The following is a 23384-nucleotide window of genomic DNA, read 5'->3' on the forward strand; positions in this document are numbered from 1 at the left end:
TAAGTCCTATCTCCAGGGAACATACAGTGTTCAGGTGGAGTTTTAAAGCACACGGTTGGAAGAAAGGAGGGGGTAGGAGACGGGTACCAGCTGTGGGAATCATTTCCAATAAAAGAAGAAAAAGAGAGTGATTGTCATGACTGCATTCCCAAGGGGATGAACTGGTTACAACAGCACTGCTAAGGGGGGCAGAAAAGTGTGGCCTGTGATCCTTGAGCTCCACACAAAAAGTGTTGGAAAATAACCAATTGATTTTCCCTCTAGGTCTGAACTTATGCTCTGCAGTGAGAGATGAAAGGTGGTATCTTTATAGGACAGAAAGCCAGCGATTCTCAAATTCTTGTCCAATCTCTTTAGCCTGTCACCGTGGCCAAAATACCTCAGCTCCATGACCTATAATGGTACTTCTTTCCATCACATTCTTTGTTGTAAGATTTAATTTGTGTTCTTAAAGTGCTTTGAAGTATATAAAAGCCCAGATCTGCAAAAACTTGTACATATGCTTATGCTTACTCATGTGAGTAATCCCATTAACTTCCATGGGTCTATTCATGCCAGTGAAGTTACACACATGCAGAAATATTTGCAAGATATTTGAAAGGGCTCAAGCCTTTACAGCACCTGACATAATGCCCAATAGTATCAGTGGGATGTTTCTCTTGACTTCAGAGGGGTTTGGATTGGGTCCTATGTCATTCTTGTCTTCACCCTGATAGCCAACTGAAAATCTGCTCTGCGGGTGTCTCTGAGATATTCACTGTACAAAGCCTAAGGATAGATTGCTTAGACTGGAAATTTCCAGCGATTTTATCTCTGTGTATTATCTTTCTAAACATTTACTCAATGAAACTTTTGTCACTGGATTATGTCAGGATATGGAATAGAACCAACATGTTTAGCAGGTTTTTAACCATATTGTACCAGTCTAGTTTAGGAAAACAAAGGATCTGTTTTCCAGAATCCTTAATACACTCATACTATCACCCAATGGATCCCAGATGGCTCTTTTTGGTTGTCCTCAGGCAGTGCATCTACATGTGCCCCCACCGTGCAGTTGTTACTGCACTGTCATTTAGTATGGCACACAGTTATTTTTAGCAGCTACATTGCCATAGTTACACGCTATAGTGAGAGAGTTCATCGCAATGGCACCATAGTGGTGGCATCATGGTTTCAGCATGCCGACGCTACGTCACCATAGTATGTCATTATGGCAATGTAGCATCTCATGTAGCCGTGCCCAGGGTGTAACATTTTGAAACCCAAATAGTAGGAAATGTGAGGCTGAAGGGGAAGGTCTTCCAAGGATGCCATTCTCCTGTACTGCAGTGTTTCTCACAATGGGAAGTTGCAGAACCACTGCTATATGTCCTGTGACAGCATGGGGAGACTTACAGAAGGACCTTGAGGACCCGGCAAACCAACATCTCCTTTTTCTCCTTTCATACCATTGGCTCCCTACAAAATCATCACAAAGTGGGATTTAACAGTATGTTCCATCTTGGTAACAATGGAATTCAGTCTAGAGAAAAGCACATTGTCTTGCTTAAATACTTTATTTACAATTTTCATAAAGCAATGATAAAACTATAGTGCTACTTAAAATGGATGGTACCTCTTTACATAAGCAGGGCTTCCAAACCCAGCAAAATATATTGTAAATGTATACTTAAAAAAAAAAGACAATATCTATCAACTGTTAGGCTACCAAACAGTTAAAAAAAGTAATGGTTGTATATATGGCTAAAATAAAGATAGTTCAGACAGCATGACATTTACAAAATGTTCTCTCTTGCACTGTTTTCATCAATTTTGTGCATGCAAATTTTTTGTACGTTTGTGTATGTGTATATACATATAATGAATCCCTGTATAAATACAAGATTTTCCATAAATGTTGATGCATTTTCTCTACTTCCTCGAGTATGTGAGGCAGCCACTGAAGTTTCTGATATAAGAATATCTTTCTTTTCAACTACCTAAAGGGTGGCTAAAAAAAGGATGGAGCTAGACTGTTCTCAGTGGTGGCAGATGACAGAACAAGGAGCAATGGTCTCAAGTTGCAGCAAGGGAAGTTTAGGTTAGATATTAGGAAAAACTCTCACCAGGAGCAGCAAAGCCCTGGAACAGAAAGATTGTGGTATCTCCATCCTTAAAGGTTTTTAAGATCTGTGTAGACAAAGTCTTGGCTTGATCTAGTTGGGGCTGGTCCTGCTTTGAGAAGGGGTTGGACTAGATGACCACCTGAGGTCCCTTTCAACCCTAATTTTCTATGATTCTGTGACCACAACCAGAATGGAAAGTACTAACACATAATTTTTGATTTAGTGGTCATAGGTTTGCCTAGACCAGGTACAGCCTCCTTACATTTTCAATTTATAATGTTTTATGCTACTTCTGCAATTTACAGACACTGCTAAGAATTGCCAGTTATGGAAAAATGAATGATTTTCAGGGGAAATTAATTCATTTTTAATACTTACTGGTAAGCCGGGCAGTCCAATTCCACCCTTTTCTCCTGACATGCCAGGCTCACCCACGTCTCCCTTTGAGCCTTTCTGACCCTGAAACATCATATTTTTATCAGGCAAATGTCTTGCGCAACAGTGACAAATCACTGAAATCCTCAATTTGACCTTCGTTTTATCCTAGCATCCAAGATAAACCACCAACACCTAGAGTTTTTATTAACAGGAATTAATGCATTCCTTATTTATCATTCTACATAGATTCTCACCCTCCAACCCCACGTATAATGTAATAGTTTCCTCAAACAGGATTCACTAGATTTGGCACAAGGTGATATACTCAGTACCTGATCCCCATCAGTTCCTGGAATTCCTGGGGATCCTGGTTCACCCTGCAAAACATTTTATGGAATTGTGTTATGGCTCCTAAATACTCCAATTACTGATGGGAATATTTCATGCTAAATAAATTAGGCTGGCTAGTAACATGCCTTACATATCAAATGCAGACAACAAATTAAGTAATTCGTCATAATAAATACCAAAGCCACTGAAATATGACCTTACAGAGATCATGAAAGAGCAATATTCTCTTAGTAGATGTTTGTGGAAATGTATCTGCTACTTTGTCTATACACATCATGCCTAAAATTGGCCCCATTAGAACACCAGAAGAGTGCTTCAAATGTCTGCAAGTTGACTGATCTATACGACAAGGAAAGTTCACCAAAAAACCAGCCACTGTGCAGAACGTTGATCCTGCACCTTTAAAGGCAATCGGACCTTTGCAAATAACTTCAATGAGCACATGTTCAGGAACCTGGTCAAAAGCTTAGGATATTCAAAAATGGTGCTAACAGCCCAGGTGACAAAGGATGGACCACAAAGAAACTTTAATTTTTCTGTTTATGTTTGCCTCTCATGTGGCTGTCTGGGCAGGAAAGAGCCTGCTACTAACAAACATGCTGACTTACGCACTGAATGCCATTTCTAAGGCAAAAGCTGATTTGTATGGCAGTTGGCTGGACCTCTCTATCCAGCCTGATTCTGCTTTGTCTCGTGAATCCAGGAGGAGAAAGAATACCCAAAGAACAGGGAGGAACACCTGCAACTCCATACACCTCAAGCTTTGCAACGCTTCCCTAACTGGAAGTTGCAGAATCTCTTGGGGACTGTGCCCCATATCAGGAGGGCCCCATATCAGTTTGTAGCCAACAGAAAGACCACTTTCTTACAAGTTCATACATTGGCTCATATCTATATCAGCATCTGGTTAAAAACGTTTAGATTTAAGAACCATTTTTGGATAAACAAAAATGAATGCCTTTTCCTACCATATCATGGGGCACAATGAATCATACAATTAAGACAAATGACATTGTTTCCAGGATGGGCTGTATGACAAACTATTTGTTTTTCATAAGAACCTGTAATTTACTGCTATCTAAAACAGATTTGATAGAGCTTATATCATTCTACATTATACATTTAAAGGGCCATGAGAATTATCACTTAATCAATTTAATATTCAACATGAGCGCAAAAAAGATCCATTGCTTATTTCACACAATTTTTGTTAAAAAAAACCAAAAAAACTTCATAAGCACAACTTTATGATTTACATGTCATAAACAGGATTCCATTTGAAAAATGCATTGCATTCAGTTCCTAAAGCTTGCACTTATAGTTGAACATCAATATATATTTGAAACCCATCACTTATATTTGTAGATCATTGTACAGAATATATTGGAACTATCAGAATACGCTGACTCGCAATTAATAAATGTTCTATGCTTAGAAATATTTTATATGAATGAAAAATATTCCTGACTGAGTCGCACAGGAAGGCTCAGTCTTGTTTTGTGGGGATACCCTGGAAAAGCAGAACACTACCCATCCAGCCCTGCAGACCACTGCCAAATCAGCATAGCCAGAATGCTGGTTCTCTCGAGTGCCATAAATGAGGCTGCCCTATCAGTGGCTGAGAATGGTGGTAGCTAGCTTATGGTGGTAGCCAGTCTTCTAACTGCCTGTGCATTTTTAATTCTGATGGCAAATCCTGGGATTGGAATATGCTGTTCCTTTTTTGGAGCAGCAGTCTAGTGTGTTACAGCAAGGGCTGGCAAGCTATAGTCCATAGGTTGCATCCAGCATGCAAGAGATCTTACCCAGCCTGCCAAACAAGCCAAAACAGAAGTTTATATATCCCACTGTTGGTAAGTTTTGCATGGGAAGTCACCATCTAGTGCAGGGATGGGCAATTATGTGGGCCCAAGGGCCACACAGGGAGTTCTGAAGAGCTGTCGCGGGCTAAGTCGGCACCCTGCCTCCCCACTTTCCCCTGCAACAACTCACCAAAACCCCCTATGGGGCTTCAGGCAGGCAAGGTGCAGTGTTCAGGAGTGGGAGAGGTGGGTGAGGCTGGGATCTTGGGGCCAGGTCATTAGATGGTGAAATTTCCAAGCCAGGCCCCTGCCCTCTGCAGCCGAATCTGTTAGCATGCCTAATCTGAAATATGTTCCATCATATAATATTTCAAGGAGAATGCTGTCCTATAGAGTATATGCAGCCTCTGGCATATGTATAAACCATATGGGTAAGCAAAAAGGAACACCAAGAATGCCTTCATGTTTATCAGAGGATGTGTAAAATAGAAAAGATCACCTTTAGTCCTTGTAGTCCTTGAGGTCCTGGTGGCCCTGGTGGACCCTAGAGACAGAAAGAAACCAGTCTGTTATCTTTGAACTAAGTTCTCGAAGACTATCATCTACACACAAGTGCGAACTTCACCCCTGTTAATAAACACAACCTATTTTTCTAAGAAAACAATATTAACACATGGAAGAACCAACACCAACTATAAGCAGGTTGTTAATTTATGACAGCTCTCAACAGACAGCGTCATCTCACACAAGCCTCTATTACTATGACATTAAACATTTAACTTGCCTCCTTTTGTCTTGCTACTTCAGCAGAGGTAGCATTTAAGATTGTTTACTGTTCTGAATGGTACACAATAGGGGTGCATTACAAACAAAAACCCATTGATACTGTAATAGTGTCTGCAGAGATGGCAAAAACAGGACTAATGGAATGGGAGAGACAAACATTTTAACAAAAATGGAACACAACTACCATAATTACTTGCATACCACATGCACATCTGTCCCAAAAATAAGTCCTCCAAAATTGGAGAGGCTATAAAATGTCTGCTGCTTCTCTTCCATCTCTCACCACCAGGCAGCTGTATGGAGGGGGGACAGAGTCCAGTCTTCAGCAGCAGTCACAGTTTTAACCCTTTTGCAGCCACTGCTGCAAAGTGGGTTTGGCTGACCAGCCAAAAACTGCTGCCAACAGCTGAAGATTAGGCTCTGTGCCTGTTCTATGTGGCCATGACTGGAAACATCTTTTTTCTTTTCTTAATTCTGCCAGTTCAGAACAAGAAGCATGTCTTATTTGTGGACATGTGGTATGTGGGAAAATGCAGTTTTTAATTTGATCAAATCTTTAGCTGGGGGGCAGGAGAGAGGGAGATTGATTCTGTTTAATTCTGAACACCTCCTTGGGGGTGTCAAAGTAGGATAGGATGTATAAACTAGGATAGTTTGACACCTATGGCTAAATCTTGGTCTCATGGGTATAAGTCTTCAGTGGGAACTGACAAGAGGGAAGGGCATACTAGATATGGATCATTCTGCAGGATCTGAGCTGCAGGAAACATGTTAGTATTTGAAATTAAAATGTCTTTTAAATGTATCTGATGAGTGGGGCAGGAGAAACCCATAACTGAAACCACTAAATCCTCATCTAATATATAGTTGTTTATCTAAATTGGAACACCTTTGAGAGGAAAAAAAATACACCCAGGAAGATAACTCATGAGGAGTTTCTACCTGATCTGATTTAACAGAATGTCTTTTCCTGAAAAATAAGGCTGATTTAAAAAAAAAAATGTTATCCAGTGTTCAATCCTGTCCTTCGTGTGCAGGCAAAACTCTCATTTAAATTAATGAGAGATTTAAGCACAGAGTAAATCGAGCACCAGGCATCTGGCCCTTGATGGATATTGACAGATATACTAGGAGCTGCATGTGCCCAGTCTGTGTCCTTTTAAAATCAATGTTATTTTTCTCATTAATTCAAGAGCAGCAGAATCAGGCCTATTGTTGAATGGGGCTGAACAATAAGGAAAAATGTAGTGGAGAGACATATGTACAAGGTCAATATCAGATGAATTAAGACGCATCTTAAATTGGCAGAATTATGAACATGCTACTACACAAAAAACAGCTACAAAGCACAGTAAGTCATGCAGTAGAAATTACCGTGACAGTTAGAGTAGTAATCCTCTGTTGGCAAAATGTATTAACAAAAGACATTGTTACCAGAAGTCAACACTGAATATTGCACTTATTTAGTAATGAACTATTATTCATTTGTGCTGTATCTATGAGATCATGTGTCTTGAGCTAAAGTTGAAATAACACTTTTCATGACCTTTTCATAAATATGATGCACGAGCTGCCAATCCTGCTCTCCTATCCACATGCTTTACTTCCATTGATTTGGAATTTTATATGGATAAAGACAGCTGGATCTTGTCATCAAGTTATCAGGGTCAAAGACAATGTACTTTAACAATAGGAGAATCTAGGGTGTTTGTGGGGGGCGGATTTTGGCTTCTGTATATCTATATGTTAATCTGCAATGGTTTCATTTTGCTGAGGACTTAATAAAAAAAATTAAGAGCTGTCACTCTGGTACAATTTAAATCCTGGTTTTGCATCAGTGGTCAATGCATAATTACAGTTCCCAGAGCTGTGATACTAGTGGTGATACCAGTACATAAACCAAGACATTATAAAATGATAGTGGTAAATTTGAAGTTGCTGATCTACAATATCAGCCATGTTGGTTTAACTGGAGCTGAAATTATTTGGAAACAGGCAAAACAATGTTTTTGTAATAAAGAAGACAAAATAGCTTGATCAGTGATTTTTACTCTGTCCAGATAGTACAGACAACAAGTAGTAAAAATAGCTGGAGGTAATTAGACATTACTTGGTTGAGTCTTTTGAACACTGTAAGACCCAAATACTGCTTGTTTTATCAACACAGATTTCCCCACGTGAAATGGGAATACTAGCACAAACAGGCCATATGGTATTTCATCTTTAAAATTCTTTTCACTGTGTGCCTATGTTATAACAAAGATATTCCTAAACCTAATGTTTTCACCTCAAAATGAGATTATTTTTGACACATGCAATTTTATAAAGAGCTGCACAGTTGACACTGCTCAAAACTTGAACCTTATTCAAAATTAATAATATAATTAAACCAAACATAATAATATAGAGTTTTCATATTCACACTGAAGTGTTCATTTTCATCAGTATATTATATATTCAATACTTAAGGCATCTGAATCTACATGTGCTACAAAGGAAGAACTACTTCCAGCTACTGTCTTTGACTTTGTGAGGATTACAGGAACAGATCTGAGGAGAGGTTCAGTTACACATTTTGTTTCTGGTCCTCTAAGTCAAAGCTCCACAAACTCAGCAGGGCTCTTGCTGGAACTGTGGAGGCAATTTCAGTTCTTATGGACTATGATGTCTTATTCTCTACTGACACATGAAATGTTGCAGGAGGCATGAACTAAAGCAACTGTAAATTGTTCTGGGCCTTCTGGGCTTCTTGATGATTTATTACCAAAGTCAACAAAAATGCAGCCAGACAACCTAGACCCTGCAAACTCAGTCAACTTCTACTTAAATCATTTGGTCAAATCCTGAGACAATGCCGAGCAGATGCTCGGTACAGAAAATTCCCATTAGACTCAATGGCAGTTGCAAGTCCCAGAACCTCTAAGAATTTGGCACAAGGACATTTGAGAGTAGGTACCTGCTGTCTCACAGGACTGGGCAGGCAGCTGCAACCTGATGGACAGATACTGTATCATTTTATTTATACAATCCTTACTGCTATCAACTGTTCTGTCCCCTGATCAGATACTGATGACATTATTTACAATAAATCATCCTAAACCAGACTAGAAAATGAGCTTGTTCTTAATGATAAAATATGTGGTTTTAAGTTATATTCAAAAGGGTGGGATTTACTATTTTTTATTTTTCTGGGAGAATAAATAAATTACTAACACAGGGCTGGATCTTATGATCCAGTAAATTCAATGAATCCAGTGAATACAGAGAAAAGAAATCTGAATGACTTCAGTAAGAGCATGAACAGATCACAGTGGACTTGATTCTGATGAGTCATACATATGTAAACCTATGCAGTTCAGTAGGGCTGGACAGCCCAGAATCTGGGTCCAAGTGCAGATGAAGATATAAATCAGAGTGATCCTAATAACACTTTGTTCTCATCACATCAGCTTGAGAATCACCTAGGCATTTTGCTTTCATATGAACATGTACTTACATTTTCCATAGTCCTCCTCATCCCCCATTTCCAGAAAACTATTAGACATTAATTTTCTGGAGCTCAATAAATAAGAAGGTGAATCTTTAAGTCTATTTAACATATTCAAGTTGCTGGTTGAATCCACAGTCTGCTAATGGAGTCTAGTCACATGGTTTCTAAATCTCAAATATTCTGCTCTTTGCATTTTGTAGGGAGAGGAAGAAGAGAAAAAATACAAAGAGAAAAACCTTAATATTATACTACTTAAATTGAAAAGCAGACACTTCCGTGGGCCCTACATAAGTGGTTTATTAGATGAATTTAGCACTAATAGCACTGGGGCCAGCTATGAATCAGTTCTATCCTCATCAGATGATGTCAGCACAGTCCTGGGGATGTGGAGTTAATTCACTCAGCTAAATTGTATCAAGGAACCTCTTTGTCTAACTCCAAACAGCGCATTTAGCTTCTAAGCCCAGAAGGACATTCTTGACTAATGGGCCCAGCAAACCTTTGATTTTGTACCCTATACAAAAGAGAAATATAATTATGCATGAGCTGCCTCAAGACATTTGAGCTTCTTCATGCTAACATACCTGCAGAGCTTCATGGATGTTGCCATTATAGTCAATGATCTCTGTTGCACCTTGATCACCCTTTTGTCCAGGTGGGCCCTGTAATACATTCCCCAGACACTGCATTTGAATCAAGTACCACAACTCACTATAACTGATGGTTCCATTCTAGTTGAATCTATCTTTAGTTTAAAAGAGCTCCCTAATCCTCAGAGCTTTAGCATGTTAAAATTCAAGTTTTGGATTGACCTAGTATAGAGACGATAGCCAGAAACTAATTTTAGATCTGACTGGTGTCTTTGTTCAGGACCATAACTTGCTAAGTTTCTTATATTTTTCCATTAACATTAGAAGGATTTTCAAAGGAGCGAAATTCACTTGATCAATTAAAAGAAATATTGATCCCTTTTCACAATACACTTGAGCTGGTGCTAGCAAAAACCTTCATCTAAACAAAATTATTGCAAGCAAGTTTTTCTTCATGATTTTCCAAGATTTAGTGTCGAGAGGATTGTTTTCTGTTACCCACATGGTTCATTCACATTTGTTCCTGCTCTTTTGATTTTGCTGCATTGTATTTTATAATTGTGTAGACTTTTCAATAAATTACATGTTGCAAAATTAATGTAATATCAGGGGCGGTTTAAGAGGAAAAACATTTTAAACAAAAAAGATAAATATAAGTGAGGAAATTATAACACAGTGAATTGTTCTGGGTAACATCACTATATAAAACCATGGAGCGATACACCAGCCTCACTCTCACAGAAGAAAACCAGACTGCCTTTTTGTTTTAGTGCCTTCAAATAAGATCTCACAACCCAACATTCCCTGTCTTCCTAGTAAAAGGAAGTTTGAGGACAGAAGTGATTTTTCAAATTGATGAGAACACAGCATTTGATATGTTAGAGCCAGACCATCACTTTAAACTTCCGCTGAAAATCAGTTTTTTGCCAATGCAGAGCAGGCAATAGCCAAAAAGTACCACAGACAATTTGATTAATCTATTATATGATAACATACTTTTCCTCATCAATATAGAACTCATGATAGCAACACTCTTCATTGCCCAGCTTTACCCACAACCAAGTTTAACAAGTACTGCTGGACAGCTTAAAATTTAATGTACTTACCCTTGGACCTAGTGCACCAGTATCACCTTTGTCACCAGTGTCACCCTATGTAAAAGTGATATTTGTAAACAAGAGAGATAAACAATTTATCAGATACTGTTTTGGTGTTGGAAGTTCACATTATTTTCCTCTCTCTATTAAAACTCAACCATATTTAAAAGGAAATTAAAATATTTAATTTTAAGACAAAATATGATTTAAAAATCCTTGACATTTCAGTAGTAGAGTATAAGTCTTAATTGCGCAGGTATAATTCCTTTGAAGTCAATGCAATGTCAAGACTAATGTGATTGTGTGCGAGAGGTGACTTTAGCTGTGTGAACCATTTCCAATACACTCCATTATTGGGTTGGCTTAAGATATGAACAATCAAATAAAAGGCAGACTGCAAATCAGGTGATTTAAACAACTTCTCCATTCTTAATATCATGGAAATTGCATGTTCCACATTATCAAAAGTTTTAAGAAAAATCGTAAGAGTAAGTCATTTGGCAGTCTGGCTACAAAGCTGCTTCAAAAGGATTTTCCAAACTGCACATGCATTTCTTTCTGGGATCATTATTCCCACTGAAGCTTCAGAACTTCCTATGAGTCACTGCCTCCTCTACAAACATCACATTATTGTCAATGCTCGATGATTCCTTTGCCACAGTATCCCAGGTGAGATCAAAATATTTTTCATCTAGCTCTAATCTTTTTCCTCCTAGCTATCACTAACAAGCTTGGAGGGATGGAGGAAACTTTATGCCAGAAACTTAAATCCAATTCACAGTCACTTTCACAGCTCTTTTGTATTTGGTCATGTCAGTATATTCAATTACATTCTGCTATTTCTGCTACTGTTTTGACCTATCTTGGTTCTTGGGACACAGGTCAGATCAAAGATTATTAATTGACTAGCATTATAGGGCAAAAGTGGGCCATAGTAGAAGGAGATCATAGTGATGCTTTCATCTGGCCCTGTTGACAGGGACTAAGATTTGAGACTAAATCACTGTCATGTGACTCAAAAATCTGAGTTCAGTTCTCGGCTCTGCCACAGACTTCTTGTATGATTTAGGCAAGCCAATTAACTGCTGTGAGCCAGAATTTCAAAAATACTGAGGCTCCTTAATCCTCTTGAAAATCTGTGACTGTTTCCTTTCTGTAAAAGAAAAATAAAGATGATGCTTGTCATGCTTCTGCACTGGGATATATATGCTAGACTACATGAGAGGTGATGAGATCCCACAGCAATGTAGGTCAGAGAAACAGATCATGTTTTCATAGGAACATAGGAACATGGGACCACTTGGAGCAAATCCAGGCCCTACTCTTGCAGGCAACCATCAATAGTAAGCCCAGAAAGTTCCAATCTCGCTCTAGCACCGTAGGTTTCAAAGCACTCCCTAATGTTCTCCAGGAAGCTCTCTTCTCTTTGTGCACCTTTGATAGGTTAATTCCTTTATCAACCTCTTGCCTTTCACACTTCCAAGGACCCCCTTTAGCCAATACTCAGAACCTATAAGTGGAAAGCATACAAAGACTTAATTCTGCACACATTGAATTTAGCCATTGGGCTTCCACTATCTTGAGCTTGCTTTGCTTGCTGAGGGGAGCTTTCTATCCCTGGTCCCAGCACTGCTCAGCTCCCAGTTTCTCCCAGGAGCTGGGAGCTGAGCAGTGCTGATATAGGGGAGCTCTCAGTCCTTGCAGCACCAGGCTGGGGACAGAGAGCTTCCCTGCCTCCTCAGCCCTGCCACTGCCTGTGCAGTGCATGCCCCAGTTGGCTCCTGCTCTCTTCCCGTGCCGGGGAGGAGCCAGGAGTTCAGCAGCACTGGGACCAGAGACAGAGAGCTCCCCAGCAAGCAAAGCAAGGGGAGAGCTCAGGGTGCTGCTGCTGCTTGGCCGTGGGGTATCGCCCCAAGCCAGAGCCACAGAGTCAGGCTGTGATCCCAAGCTCCATGAACCTGGGAGCTCCCCTCAGCTCCAGGACAGCTCCCCAATGCTTCCCAGAGCCCAGGCCTGACCCTCATTTCCCCTGCCAGCCTGGATTTGGTACCAGGAGAGACTGGAGCTCCCTCTGGTTGCTTCAGGAGGGGCAGAGCAGGGCAGTGGGACAGGAGCAGCCCTGGACTCAACTGCTTCCATTGGGAGCAAATTTGCTCCTAATGTGGGCGTACATGTAGACATGTTCCCAGGTGCAGTTTACTGTACCTTATTCTAATGGATTTAAGGTGCATTATGTCTTTTAAGGTACAATAACTGCACTTGTAGATGCACCCAGGATATTTTCATTCTCTCAAAGAATTTTTAAAAAGCAACTGAAAAATAGTTTTATGTAGTGCTGACCCCATATAAGTGCTGACCCCATAGTTTTATGTAGTTTTATGACATAGTTTTAAGTAGTCCTGATGCCATGCCAGAGAACAGTAAGTACAGGATTCTGTAAAATCTACTGAAAATCCATTATAACACTAAAGAATTCAAGCTTTATTTTTTTTGCCCTGGCCCAAGCTAGCTAAAAGATCTGTTGGAGGGGCCAAGAGCTCTTACACCATAATTCAAAATAACTGGTCACAAGTGCCAAACAGGGTATTAGTAGAACAGCAAAAATAAATTAATTTATATTTAAAGAAAATACCCTCTCAGTGGTTATTTTATCAGCCTAAAATTTTAACAGCTCTTTTCCACCCCCAAAGAAAATGGATTAGGACATATTAGTTAAACACAGAAATCGAATCATACATGTTAAAAAAAGTGGACAAAGAAGGACTCAGTTTTAAAATGGTAAGAGAGAGGAAAAGCATAGTGTACAAAATATACAGGGCTTGGTGCTGAAAATCTAATAGTTAAACTCTGGCAGGAAGCTCTGGATGTTTCAGCTGTTTAAAAAGTATAGGATCAGATCCTATTTCTTTCTAAACTGAAACAAAGGTTATATGTAAAGTTACTAATGATGGGTCTTAGAAATCATCGTGTTCCGCCAATAAACAAAATGCAGGTGCCACTGACCTTTGACCCCTTTGGGCCTCTAGTTCCAGGTTCGCCTGTTTTCCCCTGTACGAAGGAAGCCACAGAAGATGGACAGGAGAAAAATGTCAGAGAAAGGAATGAGTAGACAAAAAATAAATTAGTAATGACTATTAGTAATAGGGAACTGGGAACACTTTATTTCATAGAATCAACATCATGACATACTGAATTTAGTCAATAATTTAACATCAATTTGCACATTCTGGAGGTTCCATCCTTCTACAGAAATCATACTGGTTATTCTCTTACCATTATTTGGAGAAGATAGAGGCAACTAAGCCTAGTTTGTAAGAGATGCTCATTGCATTGTCAGCCCCACCCCCAAAAAACCTGATCACTAAATAGACCTTTCAAGTGTTTATAGGATTTTGCTATTCAAATAAAGTGTTGCCACAATGGTGTTCCCAGAAAAATCAGGTGAATAAAGATGTAGCTGGAACACAGATTAAATGTTTCCTAGACATAACCAAGAGTGGAAAAACTCAGTTACATTAATGTTGAGATCTCTAAGAGAATATAAATATGTGTCTAGGATTATTTAATTTTTTCTTACTAATTTAGGAAACAAACACATAGGCCATGTCCAAACACGTGGGCCAGAAGTCCCAGTATCAAAAAAATACACAATGGGAAAAAGTGGTGCAGGGTACACTCCTGGAGCATGCCCTGAAGCAACTGGAGGCTGGGTCCTCCAGAGAGACATTCTAGCACCCGGCCAGAGCATCTCTATGCTTGCTGGGTGTCTCTGCTGCTTCAGCACACTGCCTCAGTGTGCTGGAGCAAATAGAAGCAGGGCGAGGCTGGAAGGAGTGCTTGGAGCTGCCTGGGACCCAGGCTCTGTCCCAGGCAAGCAGGGATGTGGGGAGTGTGGGTGTGGGGTAGGTCCCCCACCCACCCCCCTGCAGCAGCAACAGTCAGCATTGGGCCATCAGGGCACTCATTGCCCGCCACTGGCAGAGCCCCATGGCAGTGTGTGGCACCACCTGAGACCCAGGGGCTCCATGTGGCACTTGGTGCCAACTGGACCACTGGTGCACGCCTTCATGCAGGACCAGGCCAACACCTGAAATCACCCAGGGCTTCCAGCACTGCATGCAGGAGCCACACATCATCAAGTTGGGATGGCTCCTGTCTCCAAGTGCCCCATACACCACTGGGCCAAGTCATCTCCATGGAGGCAGGAGCCAGTCTGGGCTGATGGCGTGTGGCTCCTGAACACAGTGCCACGAGCCCCAGGTAATGGCAGGAGCGGGCCTGGTCCTCCCTGAAGGTGCACACCAGTGGGCCGGGCTGGCTCCATATGCCACATAGATCCCCAAGGTCTCAGGCAATGCCGTGCACTGCCAGGGAGCTCTGCCAGCAATGGGCCATGAGTACCCTGACAGCCCGCTGCTGGCTGCTGCTGCTGCCCGGGGGCTGTGTACCATGGGGAGGTGGATGGGGGACCCAACACACCCCTACACATTCCCCACCACCCACACAGTCCCCCCACAATCACAACCCCCCACAAACCCCACACCTGCCCCCCCAAACCACACATCCCTCCCACAAATCTCACACTGTGCAAACCCAGACACCAGATGGGATGAGACCTGCTGGCAGGAGCTGCAGCCACAGGGGCAACTGCCACACTGCAGCCTTGCCCCATGCCCACACCGGAGCTGGGCGTGCATCTCAGCCTGTAGGGGCTCCTGGTCCCAGACACCACTCCGGAGGTGTGATGAGCTGGAAGCGCCGTGGAGGTAGCAGACACAGAGATGGGGATTGGGGATGGGGGAGTACTCCAGGAAGGAGAAGTGACTAGAACCAGGCTTACAGCACCCCTGCCACCCTAGAGCAGTCTAAGAGGGGGGAGGTCAGCCTGGAAGGGAAGGGGCTTGCCCAACCCAGTCCCTGAGCCTGAGTTGAGGGCTTCCCAGGAACAGCATGGGGATCACTGCAGCCTGGAAACAGGTGCAGGGAGCAGAACAGTAAGGGCTGGCACTGCTCAGAGCTACAAAGTAGTGGGCAGGACAGCTGCAGCTGGACTCATGTCCTAGTTCTGGGATGCAGCTGCTGCTGGGAGGGAACAAGTGTGGGGAGGCAGGGGCTGCAGGTCAGGAGTGAGGGGTGCTGGTGGGGCTGTGAATTGGGAGTGAGGGCAAGGGCATGGGCAGGGGCAGGGCACTGGCAGGTCACCCTTTGGTGAGCTAAGTGGGCAGGGGAAGCTCTGATTTTTCTATGATAAAAAACCAAAAGCAAATGCCAAAAATATTTAGAATTCATTTTATTATGATGACAGAGGCACTGGTAGGCTTCCAAATTGCTTAAAAATTGTAAATATATCAATAAAACATTGCCCAACTGATCTCTTTATATACAGTGGTGTTTCATTTTAATTGTGGAAGAAAATGGATTTTGGGTATTTAATGAGATAATTTGTTTGTTTGCTTGTTTGTTTGTTTTATCAGAGACTGCAATTTTTAAACAGGAAACACCAGGATCCCTGCGGGTGAGGCAAGTGGAGGGACCTGGGCAGAGGACCCTGCCCAGGGCCAGCACCAGGGACCCAGCTGGAGGGCAAACAAGGTGGCTAACATCCTGGCCATTTGGGGCCAGAAGGACATGCTTTTACAGTTCAAAGTGGGCCACTGCAGCAAGGATATCTTCTGGGAGATAGCTACCCAGATATCAGAGCGGAAGCACCAGAAGACATGACAGGAGTGCTGCCTGAAGGCCAACTGTGCAGCCACAGCCAATTGGCAGCTGGCCCAGAGGTGCGGGCAGCTCTGCTGCAGTGCCTGTGCCAGAGCCCAGGTGCCCGTGTAGTTCCCATCTTGGTCTGCAGGTGCACAGCTATGGGGCTGCAGGTCCAAGGGGGTGGATGCTGTCGCTGGTGGCAGCAGGTCAGAGACAAGCAAATGCCAGACTGCTGCAGTGGGTAGAGGGTGCAGAGGCCACTCTAGGTTAGGGTTGTTTCAGCAGTCCAGCTGGCAGAAGGGGCTAGTGTCCCCAGATACCAACTGGCCAGGCCTCAGAAGCTCCTAAGGCCAAGCAGCCCTGAGCTGCTTGCTGGGGCAGCTTTTTATAATGTTGGGGCTAGCACAGATGCTGGCCCCAGCCTCTAGCTACCCCTGGCCAAAGATTTGGAACGAGCTGGGCAGGGTCAGTTTGCCCCAAGTGGCACAATTTGCCCCACACCAAAGGGCATATTCAGGCACATGTGCTGAGGCATAAATCTCCAGCACAAATTTGTGCCACTGCTATTTGAACTGCTGTAAGTGCATGTGCCTGCATGTGTGGACGTGCCTGCAAAATACATTCTTTCTGAACTGTGGTTGAAGTGGGCAAACCTGGCTCCCTAAAATGAGAAACTTCAGGGAAGACCACTAGCTGTATAAATGCTCATAGCTCCATAAATGCTCATAGCAACACAGGGCCTGCTCCCTACATCTCAAATCATGGGCTCCCTTTATGTTCTAGTCTGCCATTGTAAACATAAAACTGCTACTGGCTTCTGGGTGACACCGTATGTATTTAGAGTGCTTTCTTTTGAAACCTCATGGCTGTGTTTTTAAGAAGCAGTCACTGCATGTTCATAGATGCAAAACTAACAAAACATTTTCAGTGTGATATTGGACTGACCTTTGGTCCAGTAGCTCCAGGTTCACCTCGTTCACCTTTCCCAGGAGGTCCTGACTCCCCTTTCTCACCCTGTCACAGATTACAACACACATTTGAATATCACAAAACACTGGCAGCCTTTCACTATGATGCAGCCTTCACTAAACTTAACCACCGTAAGGGTAGATTTTAAAGCCCTCCTGACAGTTATGCTGGAAAGAAGAACTTCTACAGAAATATAAAGTACTCTGAATGAAGAAATGGACATTTTCTGCAATGCCATCACAATCATGTTTTTGTTAACTAAAACTGCACTATTTGAGAAACAGCAGGTGCATCTACACAAGACACTATCTCATTGCTACTATACAGTAGCATTGCCAAGCACTAACCATGCAGTGATGCTACTGTGCAGTAGCGTCTGGCAAAAACTGTGGCAACAGTACTGCGCAATAACACTGGTTACTGCATAATCATTTAGTATTTAAGCAAGCGAGCAGGTGTGGTGGGCAGGGCAAGGCATCACATGGCACAGGCAGCTGGGGGCTGAAGGTGGCAGGGAGCAGGCAGGAAGGGAGAGGAGCACAGGGCAGTGACTAAAACTGACTCCAACTCCAGGCCCAGGTCAGAGCTAGACTGGACCCATAACAGCTACCTCTCCTCCTTCCCGACCCTCCCACTCGGATCTCAGATGAGGAGCTTTTCCCCCCACGTTGAATGGGAGTGAAAACCTTGTCTTGGATTCAAATAAATATAGTACATGCAGTTGTGGTGCTTCTGTCCTTTCCTTGTAAGAATACAGGATTTATTCCAAAGCTTCTAGTGCCCCATATTGCTTCAGTAGCTTCTCCTTCCCCTTGAAAACAGACACTGACTCAGCATTCTGCCTATATTACTTAAAGAGCTGACCACTACAGTAGACTGTATGTTGGGCTAAGAGCGAAAAAGCACTCCATTACTCCAGTTAGTGCAGAATACAACTGCCTTTATTATTAACTTTAAGATTAACCTTAAGCAAGTACTAAATGACTGAACAGTAACAACTGCACGGGACCCCAGCTGGGGTCTGCTGGGCAGGGGTGCAGCAGCCCCTGCCTGGCTTTGCTCCACTTGCTGCTCCAGTGACTGGCACGCTGAGGTGGAGGGGAGGGAGGCAGGTTTAAATCCCCTCTCCCACTGGCATGGAACTGCAGCCAGAGTCTGCTTGGCAGGGGCACAGCAGCCCCTGCCAGGCTTTTCCGCACTCGCCACCAAAGCAGAGGGTGTGGGGGCATGATCAGAAACCTGGCCATGCCCCAACCACTTCCTCTTGAGTGATGACCGGGGAAAAGCCTGGCAGGGGCTGCTCTGCCCATGCCAAACAGACCCCAGCTGGGGTCCCATGCAGGCAGAGGAGGGGGTTTAAACCTCCCTCTTCTCTGCCTCAGTGTGCTGGCCCTGGCTGATGTCTGGCCACACCCTCCACCCCTTCCGCTTCAGCAGCAAGCAGGAGAAAACCTTGTCAGGGGCTGCTCTGCTCCTGCCAGGCAGACCCCAGTGGGGGTCCTGTGTGGAAGGGTGAGGAGGCTTAAAGCCCCCTCCCCTCTCTGCCTCATTCTGCTGGCCTGGCCCAGGGTCAGCAGTGAGCAGGGGAAAACCCTGTGAGCAGCTGCTCTGTCCTTGCCAGGCAGACCTGGCTACAGTCCCAAGCTGGGTTTCCTGCCCCCACTCCACCACCTGCTTCTCAGCCAGCCAGAGCAGTGATAGTGCTCTGGCTAGGGAGCAGAGGGGCAGGGCCAACCCTGCTTTGCTGAAGTAGACAGCCCAGCCCAGCCCAGCCCAGCCTAGGGCTACAACGCATCCTGGGATGTTGGGCGACTGTGAGTTAAATAGAACCAGGAAGGGGTCTGGGACAGAAGTTCCATAAACCAGATTGACCTAAATCAGTTAAGTGTGATACTACATTCAACCACATTTATCTTAAACCAGTTTCTAACACTTTGAAAGCAGCTTATGTGCACTGAACTTCTGTTCTGTTCGAGGTCTAACTAGTTTCTGATCACTTAAACCGTTTTATGTGTAACTTCTGTCCCTAGCCTTATACTTCTCGATTTTGATAAGTACCATATTCTTGTAAAAATTTTCATCCTTAAATTAGAAGAAGGCCCTTAACTTTATTTGTCTTTGAACACTGGCATAAAGATATAAGAAGTGGGGAAATGTTAAGCTTACCTTTGTTCCTGGTAATCCTGGAAGCCCAGGTTCTCCCTGTGGACCAATGAAACCTGGCTCACCCTTTAAAAATGAGAACATGTCAGAAAATTATTTACTTAACAGAGGAAATAATTACAATAACACCACTGTACTTCTAATGGTATTTTCCCCTGATCCCTCATGGCTTTCCTGCTATGATCCAAGAACTAGAGATAGATACAATTAATCAGGGACGATTTCCATCAGTATAACATCTTGCAGCAAAGCATCCCAAAGCTTAAGAAATGCAAATGAGCTGGAAGGCATCAAAGCTTGTTTTTGAAAAGTTAAGAACTGTTAATATGCTGCCTGGATTATACTGCAATTTTACTAAATAAAAATCCACCCAAGCAAAACTAATACAGAGGATTCAAGAAAGAAAGAGGCTCCAAGCAATTCTTTGTTTCACAAGTTCAGGTTCATTTATTCACACTGAATAAAGCATGTCTAGTTGTTGCTCTGCAATTCTCACTGGGGCATGAAGATGGATAGGGAAGTACATACGTCATGTAGGTGTTTAAACTGGCACCTGGGCCCTAAATACAACAGGTAATTGTTCTAAAACAAATAATTAAAAAAACCCAAATGATAAGGGCTCAACTGTAACTTTATATTACAATCTGCCCTGAATATGAGGTGGTATGTAACTGCATTTCTCTAAAAGTAGGACAAAGGATAATGTGTAATACGAGAAGTCACAAAAGTCTACTATTCTCCCTGCATCTCCCACCTTGTTCTGCAGAGTAAATTACTTCATGCCTTTTTCTGTAGTGCTTTAATTCATCCATTCTACCCAGATGGTTACCCAGGCTAGCAAGTAGGTAGGATAGGCCAGCAAGTAGGTGGGTTAGGTCTAGGACTCTTCCTATTTCCTGTCCCCCTGCACCTCCAGCTTGACCATTTATTTGTAGAAGGGAGTAACAAACAGCAAGTGGCCTCTACTCTGTCCCACTGCAGCCAGAGTCACCATGTGGGCTGAGGAAGGGAAGAATGAGAACCTTACTCCTTCCTCCTCTCTTTAAGGGTGGAGGTAATCTAATTCTCAATTAGCCACTACAATCTGACAAAAAGTATTAAATAAAATAAGGAGCAGCAGATCTGATAGAGCACAAAAACAAAAAGAGAAAGAGAGAAAAAGAGTATGGAATAAATAATGCAGAAGCATGTGTTTCTTATTGCTTTTAGGACATATTACAATAATAAAAAATGACCTTGTGGTTTAAATGTTAAACCTTTGTAATGTAAATATATTAGTGCATATCAATGAGAATAACCAGCAGGTTTTTTAGTGGGGTGGCAAGCATTCCCTTCTATTGACAGCAAGCAAGTACAGGTACAATTTCAATAATTTACTTTAAAATCAGGAACATGCTTTACAGTTCAAAATTATATTAATATCCAAAAACACTAGCGGTCACATGGCTACTAGGGCAATTTATTACTAAACCTGTTGATTATTATTTCTAGAGAAAGAAACGTGCATCATTCCCATCCCCCAATATTTTCTATCAGCTGTGTGGTTTAGCAATGTTATCAAAAGATCTTAATGCAACACTTTTGGACTGAATTCTAGCATGACACTGTATAGGGACCTTATCAGAAACATCAGATTGCAAGATGATGACTGGCACATATTTTTCCTTGCTGAACAACCCTGGCCTTTGCCAAAAGCTGCATAGAAGTTGCTTTACAAGTTCTTTTGTGACAGAAAGTAAGATCATATAGTAAGAGGTCTGTGGTTTTAACTGCATGATTTAAGATGACGACTCATTTTAGTATTTTATTAAATACTATTTAATATTAATATTTTATCAAATCTTTTATCAAAACCAATTACTATAAATACCTTGGGCCTAGGATAAATCTGAGCAAATAAATCAGTGGACAAATCTGAGCAAATAAATCAGATTCTTCCCACTCTTTCAAACTGGAAACTGCAGCTTATCATAACCCTAGATCTCTTCTGGGATGAGGCATACGGACCTTGTATTCCATGTAGTTTTATGTAACTATAACCCTGACTCCTAATGACTCCTAAAAAAACCTGCCTGAAGGGTTTATTTGTGCTCATAGCAGGAGTAATCTGCAGGGAGTTCAGTGTAGCTCTGGATGGGCCAGGTGTCAGAAAAAATTATGGCACCTATTAATGGTGTTTGTGAAGCATATCATATTTTCTTGCATACAACACACCCTAGGATATAATATGAATCGTGCGTTTGAAAGGTATAATGAAGAAAATTATCTTTCTGGAGTTATGGCTGAATGGAGCAGGAACAGAGCCCAATCTTCAGCTGCTCCACCTTCCTGTTCTTGCTTAACTAAAGCCAAAATCTTACCTGTTCCTAAAGACTGGCCTCAAATATTGGATCTTTGGTTTTGAAAAGAGCTAAAGAGCCTCCAAGGCTGTAAAATAGGAGGAGAGAGACTAGAGCAGCTAGCAGACAGTGAAATTGCCCTAAAAAAGGTGTCATGTCAAGACCACAAAAAGGAGAACCATTTATTAACACTTGTGCAGTGGTGAACAAGAAGCTGTTAACTCAATCGACTCTCTCAGCTTTCCTAATATACAACAGCTACTGCGCTGTGGAGCAGAAATCAAAGCAGGGTGCTTCTGTCCCAGACAGAAAATCAGCGTTACTGTTTACCATGTAAAACCCAATTTTCTGGAAAAAGGTGCTGTATGTCAGAGAACTTCATATATAGGAATATATAGATTTTGGCTAACAAACAGAATCTAACATAGTCTCTTAAATTAGTATACTTAAATATGTTGTTGAAATGTTAAAAGATTAGCAAGCAAAATCAAGCTTCCATGTGAATGTTTTAATAAACTTTAAAACCCTCTAAAGCAGATAGTGTTGACAGAAAATGTCCCTAAAGGACACTCTGTGCTGTGTAGTAAGTGCAGGTAACTGTAGCAAGACTATCCCTGGCTTTTCTGCCAGTAACTCATAAAGAAAATATCTACAAGTAAAACAATGTATATTCATCTTCCTGCAAACAATACTGGCTTCCTGCTTTGTGTTATCATCTATGCCACTCAGATAACATAAAGTAAATGGGATTCTATCCAGATTACTGTTGCCAGTGATGTGTGAAATGTAATGAAAACAAGCAGTTTCATCTCAGTAACACATGCTGATGCCCCTGCAATGCAGAGGAAAGGGAGAGATCATGAAGTCCATGATGCAAACACCACAGAAGGGTTATATTAAAAAAAATCGAAGGACTATCTGTTTAAAGAATGGATGACACTTCAAAACTAGCCAGCACAGTGCCATAAAAATATAAGATTAAGGGACTGATTCTGATGACACCTACAGTTATTTTAGACTGGTGTGCTCCCTCTATATATCTTATTTAGTCTATAAAGGTACTTACCTACCCTGCCTTGTAACAATGCATGTCACAGCAGTTTCTCCTAATTTACTCTCATTAAGTGAAATCGGACACAATCCCCAAGTACTGTGGAATAATATACACTTTGATGCAAACAAAGTGTGACCAGGTTTTGCCATACCTGCTATAAAACATGCTGATCTACTATAGTTTAAGGTGGTACTTTTAGAGACTAACTGGTTCAGAGAGGCATACACTTTTGTTAGCAACAGTCTATTTGTCAGATGCTAGCACCGTCAGCATCTGATGAAATAAAATGTCACCTATGAATGCTTATGCTTCTCTAAATTAGGCAGTGTGCTTGCAGACATTAACCCCCACCTGCTATAAAACATGCTGATCTACTATAGTTTAAGGTGGTACTTTTAGAGACTAACTGGTTCAGAGAGGCATACACTTTTGTTAGCAACAGTCTATTTGTCAGATGCTAGCACCGTCAGCATCTGATGAAATAAAATGTCACCTATGAATGCTTATGCTTCTCTAAATTAGGCAGTGTGCTTGCAGACATTAACCCCCCTCCTCAG

General features: G+C 42.1%; 1 protein-coding gene across 1 annotated transcript in view; it reads right to left on the minus strand.

Annotated features, from left to right (window-relative positions):
• The window catches only part of COL25A1 (collagen type XXV alpha 1 chain), a gene marked incomplete at its 5' end in the record, with an annotated part of 558067 nt that overhangs the window by 39391 nt on the left and 495292 nt on the right, over positions 1-23384 (minus strand). Inside the window, 10 exons of the mRNA XM_025212861.1 lie at positions 1396-1458; positions 2484-2564; positions 2816-2860; positions 5136-5180; positions 6797-6820; positions 9497-9574; positions 10609-10653; positions 13603-13647; positions 17248-17316; positions 19438-19500. Of these exons, the coding sequence (XP_025068646.1) occupies positions 1396-1458; positions 2484-2564; positions 2816-2860; positions 5136-5180; positions 6797-6820; positions 9497-9574; positions 10609-10653; positions 13603-13647; positions 17248-17316; positions 19438-19500 (558 nt within the window). The remainder of the gene's footprint in view (positions 1-1395; positions 1459-2483; positions 2565-2815; positions 2861-5135; positions 5181-6796; positions 6821-9496; positions 9575-10608; positions 10654-13602; positions 13648-17247; positions 17317-19437; positions 19501-23384) is intronic.

Source organism: Alligator sinensis, unplaced genomic scaffold, assembly GCF_000455745.1.
Source record: "Alligator sinensis unplaced genomic scaffold, ASM45574v1 scaffold66_2, whole genome shotgun sequence".
Taxonomy (NCBI): domain Eukaryota; kingdom Metazoa; phylum Chordata; order Crocodylia; family Alligatoridae; genus Alligator; species Alligator sinensis.